This window comes from Hemitrygon akajei, chromosome 9, assembly GCF_048418815.1.
Source record: "Hemitrygon akajei chromosome 9, sHemAka1.3, whole genome shotgun sequence".
In the NCBI taxonomy this organism is placed as follows: domain Eukaryota; kingdom Metazoa; phylum Chordata; class Chondrichthyes; order Myliobatiformes; family Dasyatidae; genus Hemitrygon; species Hemitrygon akajei.
Genome location: NC_133132.1, coordinates 62,873,919 through 62,897,025, shown reverse-complemented (window position 1 = coordinate 62,897,025; position 23,107 = coordinate 62,873,919). Strand labels below are relative to the sequence as shown.

The following is a 23,107-nucleotide window of genomic DNA, read 5'->3' as shown; positions in this document are numbered from 1 at the left end:
ATTTCATGTGTGGCTTCACAAATATACTGTACAATGGTCGCATTATCTTCCTATTCTTAAACTCCAACTCTTTGTTTTACCTGTCTGCTATTTTTTGTGGTTCATGCACTGAAGTACCTAGATCCTTCTAACTTATTTATTTATAGTCTCTCTCCTTCTGGATAATAATTTCCTTTTGCTGAAATGCACAGCTCCATTTGCCAGGTTTTCATCCATTTTATCTCACCCATTTTATCTATCTCCTGGTAGAATTACAATGTCCTTATCACAATAAGTCAAAGCCAAAATAGGTGGACATCAGTAAAGCCCTCCCTTAGGGCTCACCCATTGCCAAAACAGCCACCCTTATTATATATTTCTGAATGTCTGACATTCATATATTTAAAATTACTCAATTTTTTAAAATTACTCAAGTTTTAGAAAAAATGTTAAGAATTAAAATTATTACTTTCTTAAGTTTTAAAATATGAAACCAACTGTTTTGCAGTCATTTTAATGAGGCTGCTGTTCTTGGAGCAAGTCTAAACTGGCTCAGCCTCAGTAAGTAGATTTCCCAGCCTGGGGAGTAAGGAATGCTGGCTGCACTTTATTAAATGGTAAACTTATTCTAGCAGCAGATTTTAGCAGAGAATCTCCCCTCTTATTTTTTCAAATTAGTTGTTATGTTTTATCTTAGTTGTTATTTTCAAGGACTGAGGTGGAAGGAACAAGAAAGAGAATTGAATTGACTATTTCTTTCATCCTTCACATACATGAGTAAAAATCTTTACGTTATGTCTCCGTCTAAATGTGCAATTTATAGTAATTTGTAATAAATAGTATGCATAACAGGGCAGTTATTTATAGCATAGAAATACAATTGTATCAGCATGAGTTAATCAGTCTGATGGCCTGGTGGAAGAAGCTGTCCTGGAGCTTGTTGGCCCTGGCTTTAATGCTGTGGTGCCGTTTCCCAGATAGTAACAGCTGGAACGGTATGTGGTTGGGGTGACTCAAGACCCCAATGATTCTTTGGGCCTTTTTTACATACCTGTCTCTGTAAATGTTTTGAATAGTGGGAAGTTCACATCTACAGATGTGCTGAGCTATCCGCACCACTCTCTGCAGAATCCTGCAATTGAGGGAATTACAATTCCCATACCAGGTAGTGATGCAGCCAGTCAGGATGCACTCAATTATGCCCCTGTAGAAAGTCATGCCAAATTTCTTCAACCATCTGGGTAAAAGAGGCACTGTTGTGCTTTTTTTTACCGCACAGTTAGTATGTACAGACCACGTGAGATCCTTGGTGATGTGTATACCGAGGAACTTAAAGCTGTTCACCCTTTCAACCCCAGATTCATTGATGTCAGTAGGGGTGAACCTGTCTCCATCCCTCCTGTAGTCTACAACCATTTCCTTTGTTTTTGCGACTTTGAGAGAGAGAGTTGTTCTCTTGACACCACTGTCAGTGTGATGACTTCCTCTTTGTAGGCTGCTTTGTTGTTATTTGAGATTAGACCAACCAGTGTAGTATCATCAGCAAATTTAATTAGCAGACTGGAGCTGTGGGTGGTGACATGGTCATGGGTATACAGAGCGTAAGGGAAGGGCTTAGGACACAACCCTGAGGGGCGCCTGTGTAGAGAGGCAGAGGTGAGGGAGCCCACTCTTACCACCTAGCAGTGGTCTGACAGGAAGTCCAGGATCAAGCTGCACAATGCAGGGTGAAGGCCAAGACCATGGAGATTCTTGTCAAGCCTGGAAGGAATTATGGTGTTGAATGCTGAACTGTCGTCCAAGAACAGCATTCTCACATCAGCATCCTTCTTCTCCAGATGTGTGAGGACGCTATGTAGAGCTGTGGCTATTGCATCATCTGTCGATCGCTTGTATCGGTTTGCAAATTGTAGGGGATCCAGCGTGGGTGGTGGCAAGCTGCAAATGTAGTCCTTGACCAGCCTCTCAAAGTATTTGCTTATTATTGAGGTGAGTGCGACAGGATGCCAGTCTTTCAGACACATTTCCTTGGAATTTTTAGGCACAGGAACAATGGTAAATGTTTGGAAGCAGGAGGGCACTCTACACTGGGAGAAGGAGAGATTTAAAATGTCTGTAAACACACCTACCAGTTTTGCTGCGCACATCCAGAATACCTGATCTGGGATGCTGTCTGGTCCTACAGCCTTGCAACTGAACACTCATTGGGAACACCAGTGTACTTCAGCCTCGAGATGACCAAGGTGTAGGTCGCTTCGGCAGCTCTCCTTGGGGGCTCAGTGTTGGCAATATCAAACTGAGTGTAAAAAAGATTTAGCTCATCTGGGAGAGAGGCAGCGATGTTGGCAGCACCACTGTGCTTAGCTTTGAAGTCTGCGATGGTGTGCAGACTTTGCCATAAGCTGCGTTTGTTGTTGGTGGAGAGATGTGTCTGGATCTTGTCCTTGTATTGTCATTTTGCTGCCTTGATGACTTTGCATAGATTGTAGCTGCATTTCTTGAGTTCCCGTTAGTTACCGGCAATGTAAGCTCTGTCTCACGCAGTTAGTGTAGCATGCGTGGAACTGTTGATGCTGGGTTTTTGGTTTGGATAGACTGACTTTTGGGGGACAGCATCCTTGATGCACTTCTGCATGAAGCTCGTGACCTCATCCGTGAACTTGGAAACATCCTCATCATGAAAGAATTCCAGTTGGCATCATCAAAGGAGTCCTGTAGTATGGAGACTAATTGGTTGGACCAACAGTGGACAGTTTTAACAATGGTTGCCTCTTGTTTCAGTTTCTGCCTGTACATCGGCAGAAGCAAGATGGAGAATGATCTGACTTCCCAAACGGCGGACAGAGGAGTGCTTTGTAAGCGTTTCAGAAAGGAGAGTGGCAGTGGTCGAGTATGTTCTCTCCCTGTGTGCTCACCTGGATGTGTTGACAAAACTATGGAGATACTTTAGACAGCGACGCTCTGTTGAAGTCTCTAGCGACAATGAAGGCAGCTTCTGGGTGTACAGTCTCCAGGGTGCTGATGGTGCTATTATTGAATGACAGTCTGCTGGCAGTACCTTGAAGTTGGAACAACTATCTTTCATAGAGTTCTTAACCTATTCATACTTATAAATCCTACATGACTCAATGCAATTGAGTATGAATGGGGATAAAATAGTCAAAGGAAAGACTACTGGAACCATTTTTCCAACCACTTCATGTACAGTTTGCACTGGCGTCACTATGGCTAAGGTTTCAATTGCTTGCTTTAATTAAACATCATGTCAAATGATTTTAAATAAGCTAATTTGAAATCCTTTAGGCTGTTGTATAAAGACGTATAAAATTGGTAGACTCTACATGGAACATGAGGATGCTCTCGGGTGGACAATGATCTACCTCTAAGGTCAGTGCTGCAGACTTCAAATGTGCTGTGCTGCCATGGAGTACATAGAAAATAGAACAGTAGTAGAGTGCTGGACAGGTCATCAGCCCATGGTGTTATGCTGCTTTTCATGTCAATTTGTACTAAGTATCCTTCTGATTGACAATAAACTGGACTGGTCAAAGAACACTGAGGCTGTCTACAAGAAGGGTCAGAGCCGCCTCTATTTCCTGAGGAGACTGAGGTCCTTTAACATCTGCCGGACGATGCTGAGGATGTTCTACGAGGTTATGGTGGCCAGTGCTATCATGTTTGCTGTTGTGTGCTGGGGCAGCAGGCTGAGAGTAGCAGACACCAACAGAATCAACAAACTTATTCGCAAGGCCAGTGATGTTCTGGGGGTGGAACTGGACTCTCTGACGGCGGTGTCTGAAAAGAGGATGCTGTCCAAGTTGCATGCCATCTTGGACAATGTCTCCCATCCACTCCATAATGTATTGGTTAGGCACAGGAGTACATTCAGCCAGAGACTCATTCCACCGAGATGTAACACTGAGCATCATAGGAAGTCATTCCTGTCTGTGGCCATCAAACTTTACAACTCCTCCTTCAGAGTGTCAGACACCCTGAGCCAATAGGCTGGTCCTGGACTTATTTCCACTTGGCATGATTAACATTATTATTTTACTATTTATGGTTTTATATTGCTATGTTTCTGCACTATTCTTGGTTGGTGCGGCTGTAACGGAACCCAATTTCCCTCGGGATCAATAAAATATGTTTGTCTGTTTATCATCCATATGTGTCCATTCCCTTCAGATTCATGGGTCCATCTAAAAGCCTCTTAAACTCCATCAAGCTACCTGCTCCCATTACTAATTTTTAGAATTATTATGTAGGAAAATGAGGCAGATGTTCTGATTGTTAGGGAGTAGTTTTAAAGTCACAGATTAAAATAGTCATTTTGGCAGGAAAGGTAACTTACTACTATTAGAGCAATGCCATTGGTTTCATTTGCTCTCATACTGATTTATAAGCTTCAAAACTTGGGCCTCTGTACTTCCCTCTGCAACTGAATCTTCGACTTCCATTTCAGGAAACCACAGTCTGTGCGGATTGGAAATAATATCTCTTCCTCACTGACAGTCAACACTGGTGCATGCTTAGTCCATTGCTGTACCCTCTCTACATCCATGACTGTGTGCTAGGTACAGCACAAATGCCATCTATAAATTTGCTGATGACAAAACCACGGTCAACAAAAATATCGTGGTGACGAGGAGGCGTACATGAGTGAGTTTGATCAGCTGGTTGAGTGGTGTTGCAGCAACAGTCTTGTACACCATATCAATAAGACCAAGGAATTACTTGTGGAGTTCAGGAAAGGAAACCGAGTGAACACACACGTCCTTATCAAGGGGTCAGCAGTGGAAAAGGTGAGCAGTTTGACGTTCCTGGATCTCAGCATTTCTGAAGATATATTCTGAGCCCTGGGCCCAACACAATTGATGCAATTACAAAGATGGCAAGCAGTGGCTATATTTAATTAAGAGTTTGAGGAGATTTGGTATGTCACCAAAGAGTCTAGCAAATTTCTTTAGATGTGCCATGGAAAGCATTCTAACTGGTTGCGTCACTGTCTTGTATGGAGGGGCTGCGAAACGGAATTGAAGTCTGCATGGGTTATAAACTCAGCTAGCTCCATCATGGGCACTAGCCTCCTCACCATTGAAGATATCTTCAGCAGGCAATGCCTTTGAAAGGCAACATCTTTTCTTAAGGACCCCGACATCCAAAAAGGAGGTACAGGAGCCTGAAGACACACACTCAGTATTTTGGGAACAGCTTCTTCCCATTGCCAACAGATTTCTGGACAGTCAATGAATCTCACTATTTTTGCTCTATTTTTATCCTATATTATAATCTATATTTCTTATTATAATAACACAACATAGCACACTTCACAACATACTATTTGTCAGTGATAATAGACCTGATTCATTGATAATAGATACTTTCTCCATATGTCTACAAATTATTTTCCCTCAGCTACTTATGTACTTTTCTCTTGAAAGCTTTAATTGTCTGGTTATGCCAACCTAAGAGGTGGTGAGTTCCAGATCATCTATGTAAAAATATTTTTATTACATCGTCCATATATTTTTGCTTGTAACTCTCACTGTGTATCATCTAGGTTATTAGACTATTAGTATTAACAATTCCCCTTTATTTATTCTTTTTAAAAAGTCAATTATGAAGATGTACCAAGACTCTCAAATGTTAATGTTCCAGTCAGAAATTCCTAGTTTCTCCAGTGAATTTGGCAGCTGAAATCCCTCATCCCTGGAATCATTTTAGTAAATTATTTCTACAGCTAATCCAGGATCTTGTCCTGAACTGACCAGAATGAAATGAAATGCTCAACCTGTGGTATAACAAGTTCCTTAAACATTTTGTACATAACCACTGTACTTTCGTGTTCACACCTCCCAGAATTCAAAATGATTAGTAACCTCTGTATCAGCATGCTGTTTCTGAAGACTTCTTACACATATACCCAGGTCCCACATTTCCTGCACACTTGTTAGAATTGTGTTATTTAGTCAATATTGCTTCACTAGAGCACAGAAACAAGCCCTTCAGCCCATCTAGTTACTTCTAGTTCCATCAAACTAAACCTGGACCATAATCCTCCAAACTCCCTCTTATCTATTATACTCATCCAAATTTCTCTTAAGTGCGGCATTCAAACCTGATCCACCACTTCCGCTGGCAGCTTGTTCCATACTCTCAGCATCCTCTGAGTGAAGAAGTTCACCCTCAAGTTTCCCTTGTATATTTAACTTTCCATTTTTGATCGAAAACCTCTAGTTCTCATCTCACCTAACTTCAGCGGAAAGCATCTGCTTGCATTTACCCTATTTGTAACCCCTTATAATTTTGTAGACCTCTATCCCCCCTCATTCTCTTACTACACTCCAGGAAATAACCTATTCAACATTTCCCTATAACTCAGGTTTGCACGTGCTGGCAACATCCTTATAAATTTTCTCAGTACTCTTTTAACCTTATTGATATCTTTCCTGTAAGTATGTAACCAAAACTACACATAATGCTCCAAATTTGGCCTCACCACATCAGATACAACTTCAGTATAACATCACAACCCTTCTTGTACTCTGATTTACAAAGGCGAATATGCTAAAATTCTTTTTTTACAGCCCTATTTACCTATGACGCCACCTACAATGAATTATGGATCTATATTGTCAGATCCTGTTATTCTGCTGCACTCCTCAGTGTCCTGCTGTTCACTGTGTATGCCCTACCCTGCTCTAACCTCCCAGAAATGCAACATATATACTTAGCTGCATTAAATTCCATCTGCCATTTTCAGCCCATTCTTCCAGCTGGTTCAGATCTCGCTGCAAAGTTGTATAGCCTTCCCCATTGTCCACTTTGTCATAATCTTGTTGTCATCTACATATTTGCTGATCCAATTTGCCACATTATCATCCAGATCTTTGATATAATGACAAACAATAAAGGACCCTGCACTAATCCCTGCAATTTACAACTAGTCACAGACCTCCAGTTTGAGTGGCAACCATTCAATATTTTCTTTACAAATAATCAATATCCCAGTGCACTAAAGGTATCAAAGTTGATAGTGCATCAAGTGGAGGTGGGCTAGGAAGAAGATTTGTTTTATCAAACCAATAAACAACAGATCTTTTCCATTCCTCCAGGTCTCTGCCTGCCCCTATGGGTCTAGCAGCAAATAATAACTCCCTGATATCAAGCCCAAAAGCACATGAAAATAACAGTTAGAATTGGCTATCTGGCCCCCTAACCTGCCTTGCAATTTGCTATTATCATGGCGAAACTGCCCCCAGATCATAATACCTTCTCCATGTCAGTTCCACATCACTCTCAATTGCATTTTTTTGCTTACAGTTACAGTGTGGCACAGGTTCTTCCGGCCCAGAGAGCCCGTGCCACCCTATTACTCCCAGCACCCAATTAACCTACTAACCTGTATGCCTTTGGAATGTGGGAGGTGCATTGGCCTTCATCAACCATAGAATTGTGTTCAAAATCCAAGAGGTAATATTACAGCTACATAGGACCCTGGTCAGACCCCATTTGGAGTACTGTGCTCAGTTCTGGTCACTTCACTACAGGAAGGATGTGGAAACTATAGATTTACAAGTATGTTGCCTGGATTGGGGAGCATGCCTTTATGAGAATAGGTTGAGTGAACTTGGCCTTTTCTACTTGGAGTGACGGAGGATGAAAAGTGACCTGATAAAGGAGTATAAGGTAATGAGAGGCATTGATCGTGTGGGTAGTCAGAGGCTTTTTGCCAAGGCTGAAATGGCTAACACGAGAGGGCACAGTTTTAAGGTGCTTGGAAGTAGGTACAGAGGGGATATCAGGGGTAAGTATTTTATTCAGAGAGTGGTGAGTGCGTGGAAAGGGCTGCTGGCGACGGTGGTGGAGACGGATACAATAGGGTCTTTTAAGAGGCTCCTGGATAGGTACATGGAGCTTAGAAAAATAGAGGGCTATGGGTAACCCAAGGTAATTTCTAAAGTAAGTACATGTTTGGCAAAGTTTTGTGGGCCGAAGGGCCTGTATTGTGCTGTTGGTTTTCTATGTTTCTATGTTACCACTCTCTGTTTACTACTTCATATTGAATGCCAAGAGACTGAATATTCTTGACCAGACTCCTATACGGGGCTTGGTCAAAAGCATCCATGTAGACAACCTTTGCTGCCCTTTTTTCATTAACTTTCCTGCTAACCTCCATAAAAACCCTTATACAATTTTTAGACACAACCTACCATACATAAAGCCATGTTGATGATTCCTAATCAGGCCCAGTCAACCCAAATATTTATATATTCTGTCCCTTAGAACATCATCCAATAACTTATGCACTACTGACATCAGGCTCTAAGGCCTATACTTTCCTGGCTTATTCTTAGAGACATTCTTGAACAACAGAACAACATTAGCTATCCTCAAGTACTGTGGTTCCTCATCTGTGGTTAAGGACATTTTTAAAATTTCTGCCAGGGCCCCTGCAATTTCTGCATTAGCCTCCCACAAGGTCCAAGGAAACACCTTGTCAGGCCCTGGGGACTTATCCAGTCTAATTTGCCTGAAGACAGCAAGCATCTCCAATTTGTATACGGTCCATGATCTCACTACTGTTTTGCCTCTGTTCTGTAGACTGTTTCCATTTACCGAGTAAGTAAAAAAAAAATCCATTATGATCTTCACCCCACCTCTTTGGCTCCTTACATTGATGACCACACTGATCTTCAAGTGGATCAATTTTGTTCCTTAATATTGCCAATTTTGTCCTTTTGCTCTTAATATAGAAGCCCTTGGGATTCTCCTTCACCTTGTCTGCTAGCAAAACGTTATGCTTTCTTTTAACCCTCCTGATTTCCTAGTTTCCTCATGAGCCTCATTTGTTCTTATCTGCCTAAACCAGCGATATGCACCTCCTCCTTCTTAACGGGGGCCTCAGTACCTCTCAAAAATCAAGCTTCCTTAAACCTGTTATCCATGCCTTTTACTCTGACAGGAATATGCTAACTCAATACTCCACTTTTGAAAGCCTCCTAAGAACCAAAATCCCTTTACCACAAAACAATGTATCCCAATCCACACCAAACAGTTGGCATCAAAATTGGCCTTTCTCCAATTTAGAGTCTCAATCTCAGGACTAGTCCTACCCTTCTCTATAATTATCCTGAAACTAATGAAATTATGATCACTAGATCCAAAATGTTCTTCTGTATGTACTTCCGTTACCTGCCCTATCTTTTTCCCTAATTGGAGATCCAGTTTTGCACTTTATCTAGTTGGGACCTCCATCCTGTTTTTTGATGAAGGAAATTTTCCTGAATACATTTGACAAGCTCTATCCCATTCAGTATTTTTACAACATGTGAGTCCCAGTCAATATATGGAAAGTTAAAATCACCTATTGTGACCTTATAACAATGTTCTGTTAAGAAATAAATTTAAATTAGGTGTTGAATCCTGATTCTACCATTTTTCAGCAAACGGAAAGCTTTAAGAACATAGAAAACATAGAATGTAGAAAACCTGCAGGCCCTTTGGCTCACAAAGCTGTGCTGAATATATACTTAGTTTAGAACACTTTTGATGAAGTATCGGAAGAAACTGGGAGTTCTCCTAGTGTCCTGACATTAATTAACAACAAAATACAATTTAGTACGATTAGAGATAGCATCTGAGGAAGAACAATTAGAACTAAAGTTTTGAGAACCTTTAGCTATCTGCACAACTGCTACCTGATATCCTGAGCACTTCTAATAATCAAACATGAGGAAATCTGCAGATGCTGGAAATTCAAGCAAAACACACAAAATGCTGTTGGAACGCAGCAGGTCAGGCAGCATCTATGGGGAGAAGCACTGTCGACGTTTCGGGCCGAGATCCTTTGTCGGGATTGGCGAAGGGTCTCGGCCCGAAACGTCGACAGTGCTTCTCCCCATAGACGCTGCCTGACCTGCTGCGTTCCACCAGCATTTTGTGTGTGTTGTTCTAATAATCAAATGCAGGTTTATTGGTCAGTTATGTCACGTTCTGTTTTTGAGTCCATGCTGTGCATAATTAAATCAATATACCGGTACTTATTTTAAGATATAATTGGATTTGGTATATCCTGAGATTTTGATGCTGTTATGTCTAAATACCATATTATTTTAAGCTTAAGACAATTTAACATCTGACACATCTGTTCCTATCTAACTTGGATCTCTCCAGTTTGGAGAAGTTAGTCACTTTCTGTGACATCTTTCATCCGTTGCCCAGACATGCATTACGGTGTGATAAAAAGTGTTTCTGCTATTTGAAGAAGGCACTGTACCTTGCAGCTGGTATCTGATCCGAGAAATGCACAGAATTATCATCTTTGTTCTTCAATTGGAGATACATTGGTGTACTTGATTCCTAAGAATGATTGGAGCTTTTGGGTAAAGAGTAACAGTGCTAATGATTTTAGAATGAATTTGTTGCCTGGTAACAATTTTGTGGTGATCCATAGCTTAATAATTCTGAAAGAGTGAAATGTAATATCACAATCTGATTTTGTATGAATGCTCAAGGCCAAATAAATCATGATATGTTTAGACTCTACATGCAGAAGGAATCTCAATATGGAGCAGAGATTTAAGTTGAATTGTATGAAAACACAAAGTCTGATCTATCTTCCCAGTAAAGCTGAAACAGAATTTGTGTTTTACAAATGTAAGTTCTTGGATGCCATTCGTTGACTGAAGGGACCTACTATGTCTTGTAGCTCTATTATTGTTCCTCTCCAAGAAATGAGATATCTGGTCAGGTTATCATATGATCAAATGCACTTTGACATTTAAATGTAGCACAGTTTAACAATTTATTTGAAATGGCAAAAGAATTCTGCAGTCAACAGAGGAATGAGTTTCATATTAGTTTAAGTTCTGTTGTGAAGACATTTCTTTAGCTAGAGGATGGTGAATCTGTGGAATTTGTTGTCACAGGCAGCTGTGGAGGCCAGGTCATTGGGTGTATTTAAGGTGGAGGTTGATAGGTTCTTGCTTAGTCGGGATGTGAAAGATTATGGGGAGAAGCTAGGAGAATGAGGTTGAGTGGGAAATGGGTCAGCTATGATGAAATGGCAAAGCAGGCTCAGTGGGCCGAATGGTCTACTTCTGCTCCTGTGTCTTATCGTCTTATGTGTTTGCAATGTTTCGCAGTTATCCACAATAGCTCCATAGTAGTGCAGATAGAACATAGAACAGTACAACTCAGAAACTGATCCTTCCGCCCACGATGTCTGCATCAAACACAATGTTTAATTAAATTAAATCTCTTCTATCTGTATTTAATCCATATATTTCCATTCCCTACATTTTCAAGTTTCCGTCGAACAACCCCATAAATGTCACTATTGTATCTGCTTCCACTTGTACCCTTGCCATCCATTCCAGGCACCTGCCACTTTCTGTGTAAAATAACCTGCCCTGAACATCTCCTTAAACCTCCCCCTCTCTTCCTTCACGCTAAACACTCTTGTGTTTGACATTTCCATCCCGGGAAAAAGATTCGGTATATCCTATCAGTGCTTTTCATAATTTAATGAACTTCAGTTGGGTCTTAAATCAGCCTCTGGCACTCTAGAGAAAACAACCCATTTCATCCAGCCTCTGCTTATAGCTCATACCCTCTAACATCTGTTAAACCTCTTCTGCACCTTTTCCAAAGCCTCCACATCCTTCCTATAATGGATGGCCAGAACTGCACTCAATACAAAAGAAACACAATATATTCAAACTCTCCATTGAACATGGACGGCTCCTCCATAGAGATTGTTAAGAGCAACAAAGTTCTTGGTGTTCACCTGGTCCCTCAACACCAGCTCCATAGCCAAGGATGCCCAGCAGCGTCTCTACTTTCTGCGAAGGCTGAGAAAAGTCCATCTCCCAACCCCCCCCCATCCTCACCACATTCTACAGAGGATATATTGAGAGTATCCTGAGCAGCTGCATCACTGCCTGGTTCAGAAATTGCACCATCTCAGATCGCAAGACCTGCAGTGGATACTGAGATCAACTGAAGGGATCGTTGGGGTCTCCCTTCCCACCATCACGGACATTTACACTATACGCTGCATCTGCAAAGCTAACAGCATTGTGAAGGACTCCACGCACCCCTCATACAAACTCTTCTCCCTTCTGCCATCTGGCAAAAGGTACTGAAGCATTCGGGCTCTCACAACCAGACTGAGTAACAGTTTCTTCCCCCAAGCCACTAGACTCTTCAATTCCCAGTGTCTAGTCTAACACCAGCTAGTCTCACACACACGCACGCGTGTGCGCGAACACCACTCCACCCCCTTCGCAATTTTTTGCTCATTTCTTTCTCAATTCCTGCTAAAACATTGTTTACCTTATTTACATTTACATCATTTATTATATTGTAATTTGCCCTTTACTGTGCCTATTGTCTTGTTTATTAATTATTGTACTGTCTTGCACTTTTTTGTGCACTTTATGTAGTCCCGTGTAGGTCTGAAGTCTAATGAAGTTTTGTGTTGTTTCATGTAGCACCATGGTCCTGGAGGAATGTTGTTTCGTTTTTACTGTGTATTGTACCGCAGTTATGGGTGAAATTACAATAAAAGTGACTTGACTTGACTTTTATACAGCTGCAACATGACTTCCTTTCTCTTGTACTCAAGTGTCCTGTCCAAAGAAGGCAAGCATGCCATATGGTTTTTTTTAACCACTGCGCTGCATGCATGGCCACTATCAGTGAGCTATGAAAATGGAGCCCCAGGATCCCTCTGTACATAAATCCATTGAAGAAGAGTTATATTATACTCAAGCTGGTCTTGTGAGCAACATATTCTGCCTGTGTAGTTCAAAACTCAATGGTACGAACATTAAACTTTCCAATTTTCGGAACTTCTGCCCATAGTAGATTTCTAACACCCCTCCCCCCCGCCAACCTCCTCCTGATCCTCCTCTGTTCTGCTCAGTTTTGTTCCCTTTCCCAACCTCAAACACCCTCAATATCCATTGTCTCTCTCTCTCCCACCCCCCCCCCCAGGTGGTTACATTATCTGCAAGTTTTCCCTTCTCCTCCCCCCCCCCCCCACCCATTTCTGTTTCTGGTTCCATCTGCCATTCATTTCTCTCCTTTAACACCTTTTTTAATTAACTAATTCCAGCCCTTTGTATTCCTGTTTATCCTCCAATGCTGTTTCCAATCTTCACCCTCCCTTCCTCCCACCTCACTCCTATTTACCTGTCACTTTTTTCCTCCCTTTTTCTGCCTCCGTCTATCATCCAGATGCCACTATCTCCCATCTCTACCCCACCACAGGTGCAACCTGCCTGTCATCTTTCACTCTTCCTCTAACCACCTATCACTTTGTGCTCCTATCTCATCATTATTCCCCCCCCCCCCCCCACACACACACTTTCTTTACTAGCCACCTTCCTTCTCCACTCAAGGGCTTCAATCTGAAATGTTGGCAATACCACCCGTAGATGCTGCTCAACCTGCTGGGTTCCTCCGGCTGATTGTTTGGTGCTCCAGGTTCCAGCATCTGCCCCCAGTCTCTTCTATCATGAGGATGAGACCATTGTTGGCCCAGCACAGAGTTGACGCCTTGGTTTCTGCTCCCAGTGATAATTGATTAGTCCACAACTGACTGCTAAATCTAAAAAAATCAACTTCATTTAATACTAATTCTTACAGTTTTGAAAATTTTCAATAAAATACTATTTCTCGGTGTTATTAAATTTGAATATGTGTAGAAGTCAAAATAATTTGTAATATATTGTTAATGTGAATTGAGAAGCAATTAACAGTGATTGTTGTTTTAGGGGCATTTTGTTTTAGTCAGACATCCAAGCAGCAACATTATAAAGGATGTGTTTAATCTGATATATTGAAGTGACAAGCTTTGATTTATATTTCAGAATTTGAAAAATCTAATCACTGTATAATTCACTGTTGATGATGAGCTGTCCCTGCACTTAATTCAAATATACTTGTTGATTGAGTTATTTTAAGTAATGAAGCAATAACATGCATCTAACAGGGCAGACTCATATATTCATTATTCACTCGAGTCTGTGTTGTGCTTCTAACTTGGCGAAACACACCATTTTTTTGCATTTGCAATTATGGGATATTCAGACAGGTGGCTAAATACATGGTCAAAGGAATATGTTTCAGAAGAGAAGAAATGAGTTGTTTTGGGAGGAAATTCCAGACGAACCATAGGACTGATGCATAAGAAGTCAGGATTGAAAGTGTGCAGAGAGTTTAAAGAGTTTCTACAACATTTGAAGCATTGCAGTTGTAATAGAGAATACTAGATCCTGCCAAGGAGAACATTCCTTTGAAAGCAGTATCCCCTTTCCACAGCCAGATTCGGGTTCAGAAGTCTTAGTTTTTGGAAGTGAAGCAGTGGACTTGTTTCCCACTATTTTCTTGGAGTTCAAAGAAGCACTGAGTAACTTTGGTAGCTAGAAAATATTGACTGTTTTTCAAGTGGAACAAGCAATAACTGTATTATTTGAACAGAGTTGTTGTTTAGATCAATGTTCATAAGTGCTTTCAGCAGCCTACTGTTGGGATTGGTCCCTTCCAATATACATTCATAACTTGAGGTAAATGTGTAGTCCTTTTTTGCAGTTTTCTGATGAATTTGGGGGGGGGGGGGAAATAATTAGTATTTGAACCAGTGATAAACCATTGAAGGCTATGGACCAAAGCATGGGAAGGGAAATGGGATTACTGCAGATAGGTACAATGGGTGGCATAAAGATGATGGGTGGGAGGGCCTTTTTATGTGGTAATTGTAATCCTCTGAATTACAATTGTAAATATGAACCTATGCAACCTATGTGTATGCAATGTTTTACAAAGCATTAAAGAGTGGTGGAAGTAGGTTCTTTAGAAACTTACAAAGGCAAATTGGATAAAAACATGAAGTGAAAAAAAACTGCAGGACATTCAGAAAAATGCAGGTGCTTCTGGAAGTGTTGTTGTGAAGAACTGTGTAGAAATGCTGATCTTTTACCTCTTTTTTTTGTGTATCCCATTCACTTTTGACAGTTGCTATTATATAGTCTCCAGCAACCTTTCATGCAATGTTTTCTGTTCTAAATAGCTTCATCATGACCAACTTTAACTGGAGATTGTCATTAGGACTGTGCAAAACCATATACTTATATCTTCAGGACAGGAACAGAACATTTTAAGATTTTCCTGTGACTGCAGTGCACATTCAGTATGACAGCTGAGCCTTGAAGACAAGGGAATCAAATTCTTTAAAATGTTGAACTATTTAAACTGCCTGTTCCTTTAAATTTATCCCAGCCAACCATATTACATTGCAGCCACATTCTAGAATTAACATGCAAGAATGCATTCAACATGGTGCTATGTCTTCCGTGTATATGATATGATGCTGCTTTGTGAAATGTAACAGTTTATAGGTGGGTTCATGCTTTTGAATTATGTGTTTATCTACATATATATTTGTTAATACAGTCAAAATGAAAGGGAAGAGTTTGAAGGCGAATTTAAGCAGAAATATGAGCGAGAGAGGATCATGCTGATTGAAGACAACAAGAAGCTATCAAACGAACTTGATAAGGTGAGACTTTCCTGATACTCTGTGCAATATTTTGTACCCATGTGTGGAACAAATTCCATACTCTAGAATTACTGGAGGCAGTTCAGCTTTGTGTGGGTCTAGTGTCTCCCCAGATTGAAAGTATGTTATAAATGATCTGTTTGCAGCTGTGAACAAATGGGTATTTTGAATATCCAATTACTTTTTTTGTTACTTTTTGTTCTTTGCACCTTTTCAGTTTCCATGCTGTTTTAAATGTGAAGTAATCAGCCCTTTGCAGCTGATCTACATTTATATGTAACATTAGCAAATTTGCTGATGACACAAAGCTGGGTGGCAGTGTGAAATGTCAGGAAGATGTTATGAGAATGCAGGGTGACTTGGACAGGTTGGGTGAGTGGGCAAATGTATGGCAGATGCAGTTTAATGTGGATAAATGTGAGGTTATCCATTTTGGTGGCAAGAACAGGAAGGCAGATTACTACCTAAATGGAGTCAAGTTAGGAAAAGGGGAAGTACAGCGAGATCTAGGTGTTCTTGTACATCAGTCAATGAAAGCAAACATGCAGGTACAGCAGGCAGTGAAGAAAGCTAATGGCATGTTGTCCTTTATAACAAGAGGAATTGAGTATAGGAGTAAAGAGGTCCTTCTGCAGCTGTACAGGGCCCTGGTGAGACCCCACCTGGAGTATTGTGTGCAGTTTTGGTCTCCAAATTTGAGGAAGGACATTCTTGCTATTGAGGGAGTGCAGCGTAGGTTCACAAGGTTAATTCCCGGAATGGCGGGACTGTCATATGTTGAAAGATTGGAGCGACTGGGCTTGTATACACTGGAATTTAGAAGGATGGGAGGGGATTTGATTGAGACATATAAGATTATTAAGGGATTGGACACGCTGGAGGCAGGAAGCATGTTCCCGCTGATGGGTGAGTCCAGAACTAGAGGCCACAGTTTAAGAATAAGGGGTAGGCCATTTAGAACAGAGATGCAGAAAAACTTTTTCACCCAGAGAGTGGTGGATATGTGGAATGCTCTGCCCCAGAAGGCAGTGGAGGCCAAGTCTCTGGATGCATTCAAGAGAGAGTTAGATAGAGCTCTTATAGATAGCGGGGTCAAGGGATATGGGGAGAGGGCAGGAACGGGGTACTGATTGTGTATGATCAGCCATGATCACAGTGAATGGCGGTGCTGGCTAGAAGGGCTGAATGGCCTACTCCTGCACCTATTGTCTATATGCAATTCAGTGGAAGAGATCATTGCTCGCTAGAGTACCCTTTCAGGTATCATTCTGGGGAGGTTTATTGAATACCACACATCTACCAGCCTTACATATTTATGCGCTTACAGCATGCTCAGTACAATATTTTTTTAAATGCAGCCAACCCTGTAAGATTCTTACATATTTCTTAAAGGCCTGTTGAGACATTAAACAAACAGATTTGCCTCTGCTAAAGATTATATGAAATCTATCTAGCTTCATGAATTTTACATTGAAATATAAGAAAACCCATGTAAATTGATTTTGCAATCAGGATTTCAAATGGGGTTGATCAGGTAATCAAAGATCACATTTATTTTCATCTTTTACTTACAGGAAGGGTGTGTAGTTTGATGAACATTGTTTAACAAAGTTCAAACTCTAGTTAGAAATGTATTGAGAGTCAGATGGTACAGAGGGAAAAATCTAGACAAAATCTAGTGTTGTATTGTAATGAAATGGTGAGGGTGAAGGTCACATCTGTCATTTTCAACCAATGCATCATTTTCCAGTTAAAGATCTTGTGGTGTAATTTAAAAAGAACTGAATGATCTCCTAGATCCTGATTAACATCTAGTACCGAAAGATTAGCCATCAGTTTAGTACACGTCCGTACCTAAGGCATGCAATACACTGGAAAAGCATTGTTAATGATTCCAAGGTGCCTGTGGAGGCTATTTGGAGTCCAGATATTGTAGTGTGGGTGGGGGTGCATTTTGGCAGTACATACACCATCACTTGAAAACTAAAATAGACCCTCTGGCCTCTGAATGTGCCACATCATATACTATGTAACCACAAACCACAAAGAAATTTAACTATTTATACATAGGTATATTTAGAAAGTCATTTATATGCACCTGTCTTTTTCCAAGAATCTTATATTTATGCTGACAATTCTGTCAGTATTTAACACTGGAATTCCCTGTGGTTACAGTTGAGGTCTCCGCTAACTGGTAGTAATGCGATAGCTTCTTTATCACCAACCAACAGCAGAGTCTTTAAGTTAATCCATCCTGTTGTTTCCCATCATGAATTTCCTTTAGATTCTCAATTTCACTTTTCTTGCTGGTCATTAAGAATACAAAAACTGTAGCGAATATGGCAAGGCATTCATAACATAACAGACTATAAGACCACACTGTGCATCAATGACAGTGACACCTCTCTTCCTAAAAGGTTGAATGCCTTCTACACACTGAACAATGTGCTAGCGAGAAAGGACCTCCTCTCCTCAAGGAGTGCGTACTCTGTCTGGCCACAGCTGATATGAGAAAGGCACTAGTCAGGTCAACCTACACAAAGCTGCAGGGCCTGACAACATTCCTGGTCAGGTGAGAGACTGTCTGGCCCAGCCAGCAGATGTTCTCATGGACATCTCTGAAGCAGTCCACTGTCCCTTCAGGCTTCAAGGCTGCCACCATCATCCCAGTGCCCAAGAGGCCGATGGTAACCTGCCTTAATGGCTATCGTACAGTGGCACTAACCACAATAATAATGAAGTGCTTTGAGCAGCTAGTCATGAACTGCATGAAATCCTGCCTTGCTACGACATCGGCCCCTGAATATAGTATGGAATACCAGTTAGCATATTCCCCAAATTGGTCCAGATGCAATAACCTCTGCTCTGTACCATCCCACCTGAAGAATGGTGTAAGAGTACTGTTCACCGACATTAGTTTGATGTTCAGTACAATCATTCCTCAGAAGCTAGTGGGCAAACTGTCCTTGATGAGTCTCAACACCTCCCTCTTGCTTCATCACACAGAGCACCAGACCCCCACCCTCTGGGCTGCATGCTCAGTCCGCTTGCTGTTCATGCTATTGACGCATGAGTGTACTGCTAGATCCAGCTCTAACCATATCATTAAGTTCACTGATGATACAACAGTGGTTGGCATTAACAGCAATATTGATGAGTTGGCATACAGAAAGGAGGTGACTGGTTTGTGGACTGGTGTGAATTCAACAACTTGAGTCTCAATATGGACAAGACTAAAGAGATAATAGTGGAACTCAGGAAGTTGCAGGTTCACCACTCCCAACTGCACAATAATGGCTCTTCCCATGGAGGGAGTCAGGAGCACCAGTTTTCTTGGAGTGGGCATCGCAGATAATACCACCTGGTCCCTCTATACCACCTTTTTAGTCAAGAAAACAAAGCAGTGCCTTCACTTCCTGAGATGATTGAGGCTAACAAGGCCCCCCAGTCCCATTCTAACCACATTTTAACTGAGCACCATTGAGAGTGTTCTGACCAGCTGTATCACCATCTGGCATGGTAATTGCGAGGCATCTGACCACCCAGCTACCATGACAGCACCAGTAGCAGTAATACTGCTGTATTTTTACTATGTCTTATATGCACTTCATGTCATTTTGTACATCTACAGAATACATTTTATTATTTGTTAATAATATTGTGTTAATATTATCATCTGGTAAGATGGCATGGTGTTCAGACACAACAGCCTCAAAGGGACCAACCAAAGGTGCTTTTTTCTTTGCTAAATGTGTTTTTTATGATCATAAGACTATACTGCACTCCAAGAACAATGGGTAAAGCAGGCAGCACAGTAAGCTACTCGCCCAGTGAGTTATTTGGAGCAGCCAGCCAGGGTGTCATAAGAGTTGGCTGGTAGACCAAAGAAGGAAAAGCCAGCTGGCGGGTTGGAGGAACTGGACTGGATTTGTAGGAGCTGACCTGGGTGCAGAACATACAGCTGCTTGCTACTGGAAGGCATCAGAATTACTGCGTGAAGGTGGTGTTCAGTGTAACCATGGGTGATTGTCTTGGACGTTACTCTTACGATCACAAGACCCTGTTGGACGTTGATAATGCAAGATGCTACAGGTCTGTTTCCCTTGTTTGGTGGCGTGAAAGACAGTGAGGCAGTGGTTTGGGTTCAGTTGTACGTGGGCTTGCCTGCTGCTGCAACTCAGGTAAGGAGGCACCGGAGACGGGCATCAATGCTGCCCTCCAGTGTTTGATCAGTGGAATGACAGGCTGTATTGCTGAAGGATGTACTGTCAATTTACATGACATGCTACTCAGGGTCTTGGACTATATATGTGTTTTCTTGCGTGGCTATGTTTTTTTTCTCTCCCTGTTTTGAATGTGCTGTGTATGTTTTGCACCTTGGCCCCAAAGGAATGCTGTCTTATTCAGCTGTATCCATGTATGGTTGAATGATAAATAAATTTGATTTGCTTTGATATTATTTTATGTGCTATATATGATATATGGACTGCATTTTGCACCTTGGTCCCAGAGGAGTAAAGTTTCGTAGCTGTATACCTGTGTACAGCTTAATGACAATAAACTTGAACTTACAAATTACGATGATCGATGAAATATAATAATGAATTTCTGGATAAAGGGCATCCTTAATGCCTTCATGTTTTAGATACTGCTCCAAGCACTTTCTCCAGATTGGATTATGGTGAGGCCAGTTGTATGTCCTGCTAATTTGATGTTTCTCATATTCTGATACTAACTGCTCTTGATGTTGGGCTTTGGAGTTACCAACAAAGCAATGGCGCAACAAACCATACAATTTGAAGAATGGTACTTCAGAAATATGGGAGCAAGTATAGCCGAGTTGCCTTTGTTTTGAATGCTTCTTTGCTAGGAGTTGGTACTACAGGCTGGGTATCAGATGGTTTTTCCATTTTTTTTTTAGCAGTCAAGTTCCTGTGTTTTGCTCTGGCCAATGGTTCATTTCCCTATAAATCGAACTATTGTTATTGTTAGATTAAGGTTGGATTCAGACTGTTGCTTTTATTGTGTTATTCTTGTAGCTTTAGATTTATTTATGCTTACTTACATGTTTGCACAATCACCTGTCTGTTAACTTTTCACAACTTGTAATACATTTAGTTCTATATTTCTGAAGCTTCTTTGTCTGCAAAACTGAGGTGTGATTCTGTCTGTGCCTGATGGACAGCTTTCATATCTAAATTGGTCAGGACTGGTCTGCAGTATAAAAGGTGAGCACGTGATCAAATTCCTATGTTACAGTTAGTTAATGTTATCTTGCGTGCTTGCAGGAACAGGTTGATCCTGTTTGACCTGTACTATGATGTACATCTAATAAAATGACTGTAACCATAACATTGGCACCTCATTCTTGACTTCTGAAGAACCTTCTAAAGAGCATAATCTCCAGATCGAACATTATTGAGTTGGAAGTAAAACTTAAGTCATATATATCCAATCTAATCTTCGCTCTTGCTCCTGAACAGCTCACAGGGAAGTTTGAAAAGCTGACTGCAAGCAACAAACAAATGGAGGAAGAGTTACGGGACCTAGCAGATAAGAAGGAATCTGTGGCACACTGGGAGGCCCAAATCACAGAGATCATCCAATGGTTAGTTATTTGTTAATGAACAGTGCTGCAGAACAATGTTCACTAACTGCTTCTTTCAGAGATTTTTTTTCTGGAGTACAGTCACTATAAACCAACTTTGCAATTATAATGTGAAACCAGAGAACAAAATCTTACTGTGCTATAATTCTCCTTACGGGTGTGAGTGTTGCTGTCATCCCTAATTGTCCTTGGGGAGATGATGATGGTGATCAGCCACCTTGAATCACTGAAGTCATTCTGGAGAAGGTGCTGCCACAGAGTTGAGTTGGGAATTCCAGGGTAGACTCTTTATCATTCCCAACAACTTTTGCTTCTGCTAGATTTACAAACCTGCTGTCTGCTGCACATTGACAAATACACCACTGTGCAAAAGTCTTAGGCACCCTAGCTATAGATATGTGCTTAAGACTTTTACACTGTACTGTAGATTTTACCATCAGCAGGCTCTTTTGTCTTAGTTGGTCCGGTTGCATTTCAGGCCATAGGTAGAGGGACAAAAACATGGCTTTGGAAGAATATTTGTACAAAACATTTCTTACTCTCAGGACATTCTAAACTCACCACAGCAATGAAGCACAATTGCAAGAAAAAGTTTGTGAGCACTTTGTAGTTACCTGGTTTTCTGCATTAATTACTCATAAAATGTAGTCTGATCTTCATCTTATTCACAATAATAGACAAACACAATCTGCTTGAACTAATAACACATAAATAATTGTACTTTTCATCAATGCTGAGCACACCATTTAAATAATCACAGTCTAAATTCAAAAAAGTATGTGAACTTTTAGAGTAATGTCTTCTACAAAAGCAATTTGGAGTCAGGTGTTCCAATCATTGAGATGAGATTGGAGGTGAGAGTTGTAGAGGTGCCCTGTCCTTTAAAAAGACACACAAAGTCAGGTTGTTGACAGAGCCTAATCTTCTCAAGAAAGATCTGTATGTGCACCATGCCTCGATCAAGACAACTTTCAGAGGACCTTAAAAGAGGAATTGTAGATATACAGGAAACTGGAAAAAACTTGAGTGTTCGTAAGTCCACAGTACAAAAAATTGTCTACAAATGGAGGAAATTCAGTACTGTTGCTACTCCCCCTAGGCGTGGGCCTCATGCAAAGATCACACTAAGAGCACAACTTGCAATACTGAAGAAAGTGAAAAGGAACCCAAGGGTAACAGCAAAAGACTTGCAGAAATCTCTAGAACTTGCTAAAGACTCTATTCATATGTCCACTATAATAAAAACACTGAACAAGGACAGTGTAGATCAGGGTTGTCAAACTCATTTTAGGTCACGGGCCGGATTGAGCAAAATGCAGCTTCATGCGGGCCGGATCAGTCGGAAGCGTGCAAACGTAGCTTTCGTTGCCTCCGTTTTTTCAGCCTGCTCTCATGTGTCTCAGTCTCTGCTATAACTACAAAGTGTTTCACTTTACAAATTCCGTTTCTTATGAAGAAGACTGCTGAATAAACACTAAAAACCCTGAAAACCTGGTACCTGAATAAACTCAGCATTAGCCATATCATACGCCATAGGCGCTTCGATTACTGGGGCCAGCTTTAATAGTAATTAGATATTATCTCGCAGGCCAAAGATAATTCCACCGCGGGCCGGATTTGGCCCGCGGGCCTTGAGTTTGACATATATGGTGTAGATGGAAGGACACCACAGAGGAAACCTCTGCTCTCCAAAAAAAAACACATTGCTGCAACTCCCAAGTTTGCAAAAGGCCACTTGGATATTCACAATGCTTCTGGACAGTTTTCTTTGGACAGATGAGAGAACATTTTGGCAGAAATGTCCATTGCAATGTTTGGAGGGAAAAGGGCACTGCACACAAACATCAAAACCTCATCCCAACTGTGAAGCATGGTGAATGGAACATCATGGTTGGGGGCTGCTTTGCTGCCTCAGGGCCTGGACAGCTTATAATCATAGAGGGAACAATGAA

General features: G+C 41.1%; 1 protein-coding gene across 10 annotated transcripts in view; it reads left to right on the top strand.

Annotated features, from left to right (window-relative positions):
* The window catches only part of LOC140733174 (serine/threonine-protein kinase MRCK alpha-like), a 575,430-nt gene that overhangs the window by 431,361 nt on the left and 120,962 nt on the right, over positions 1-23,107 (top strand). For all 10 annotated transcript variants that reach the window (XR_012100237.1, XM_073056117.1, XM_073056119.1 and 7 more), the window contains 2 exons: positions 15,442-15,547; positions 21,031-21,155. Coding sequence is in view for 9 of the 10 variants with exons in the window: in XM_073056117.1 (XP_072912218.1) it covers positions 15,442-15,547; positions 21,031-21,155 (231 nt within the window). In the remaining variant the exon portion in view is untranslated. The remainder of the gene's footprint in view (positions 1-15,441; positions 15,548-21,030; positions 21,156-23,107) is intronic.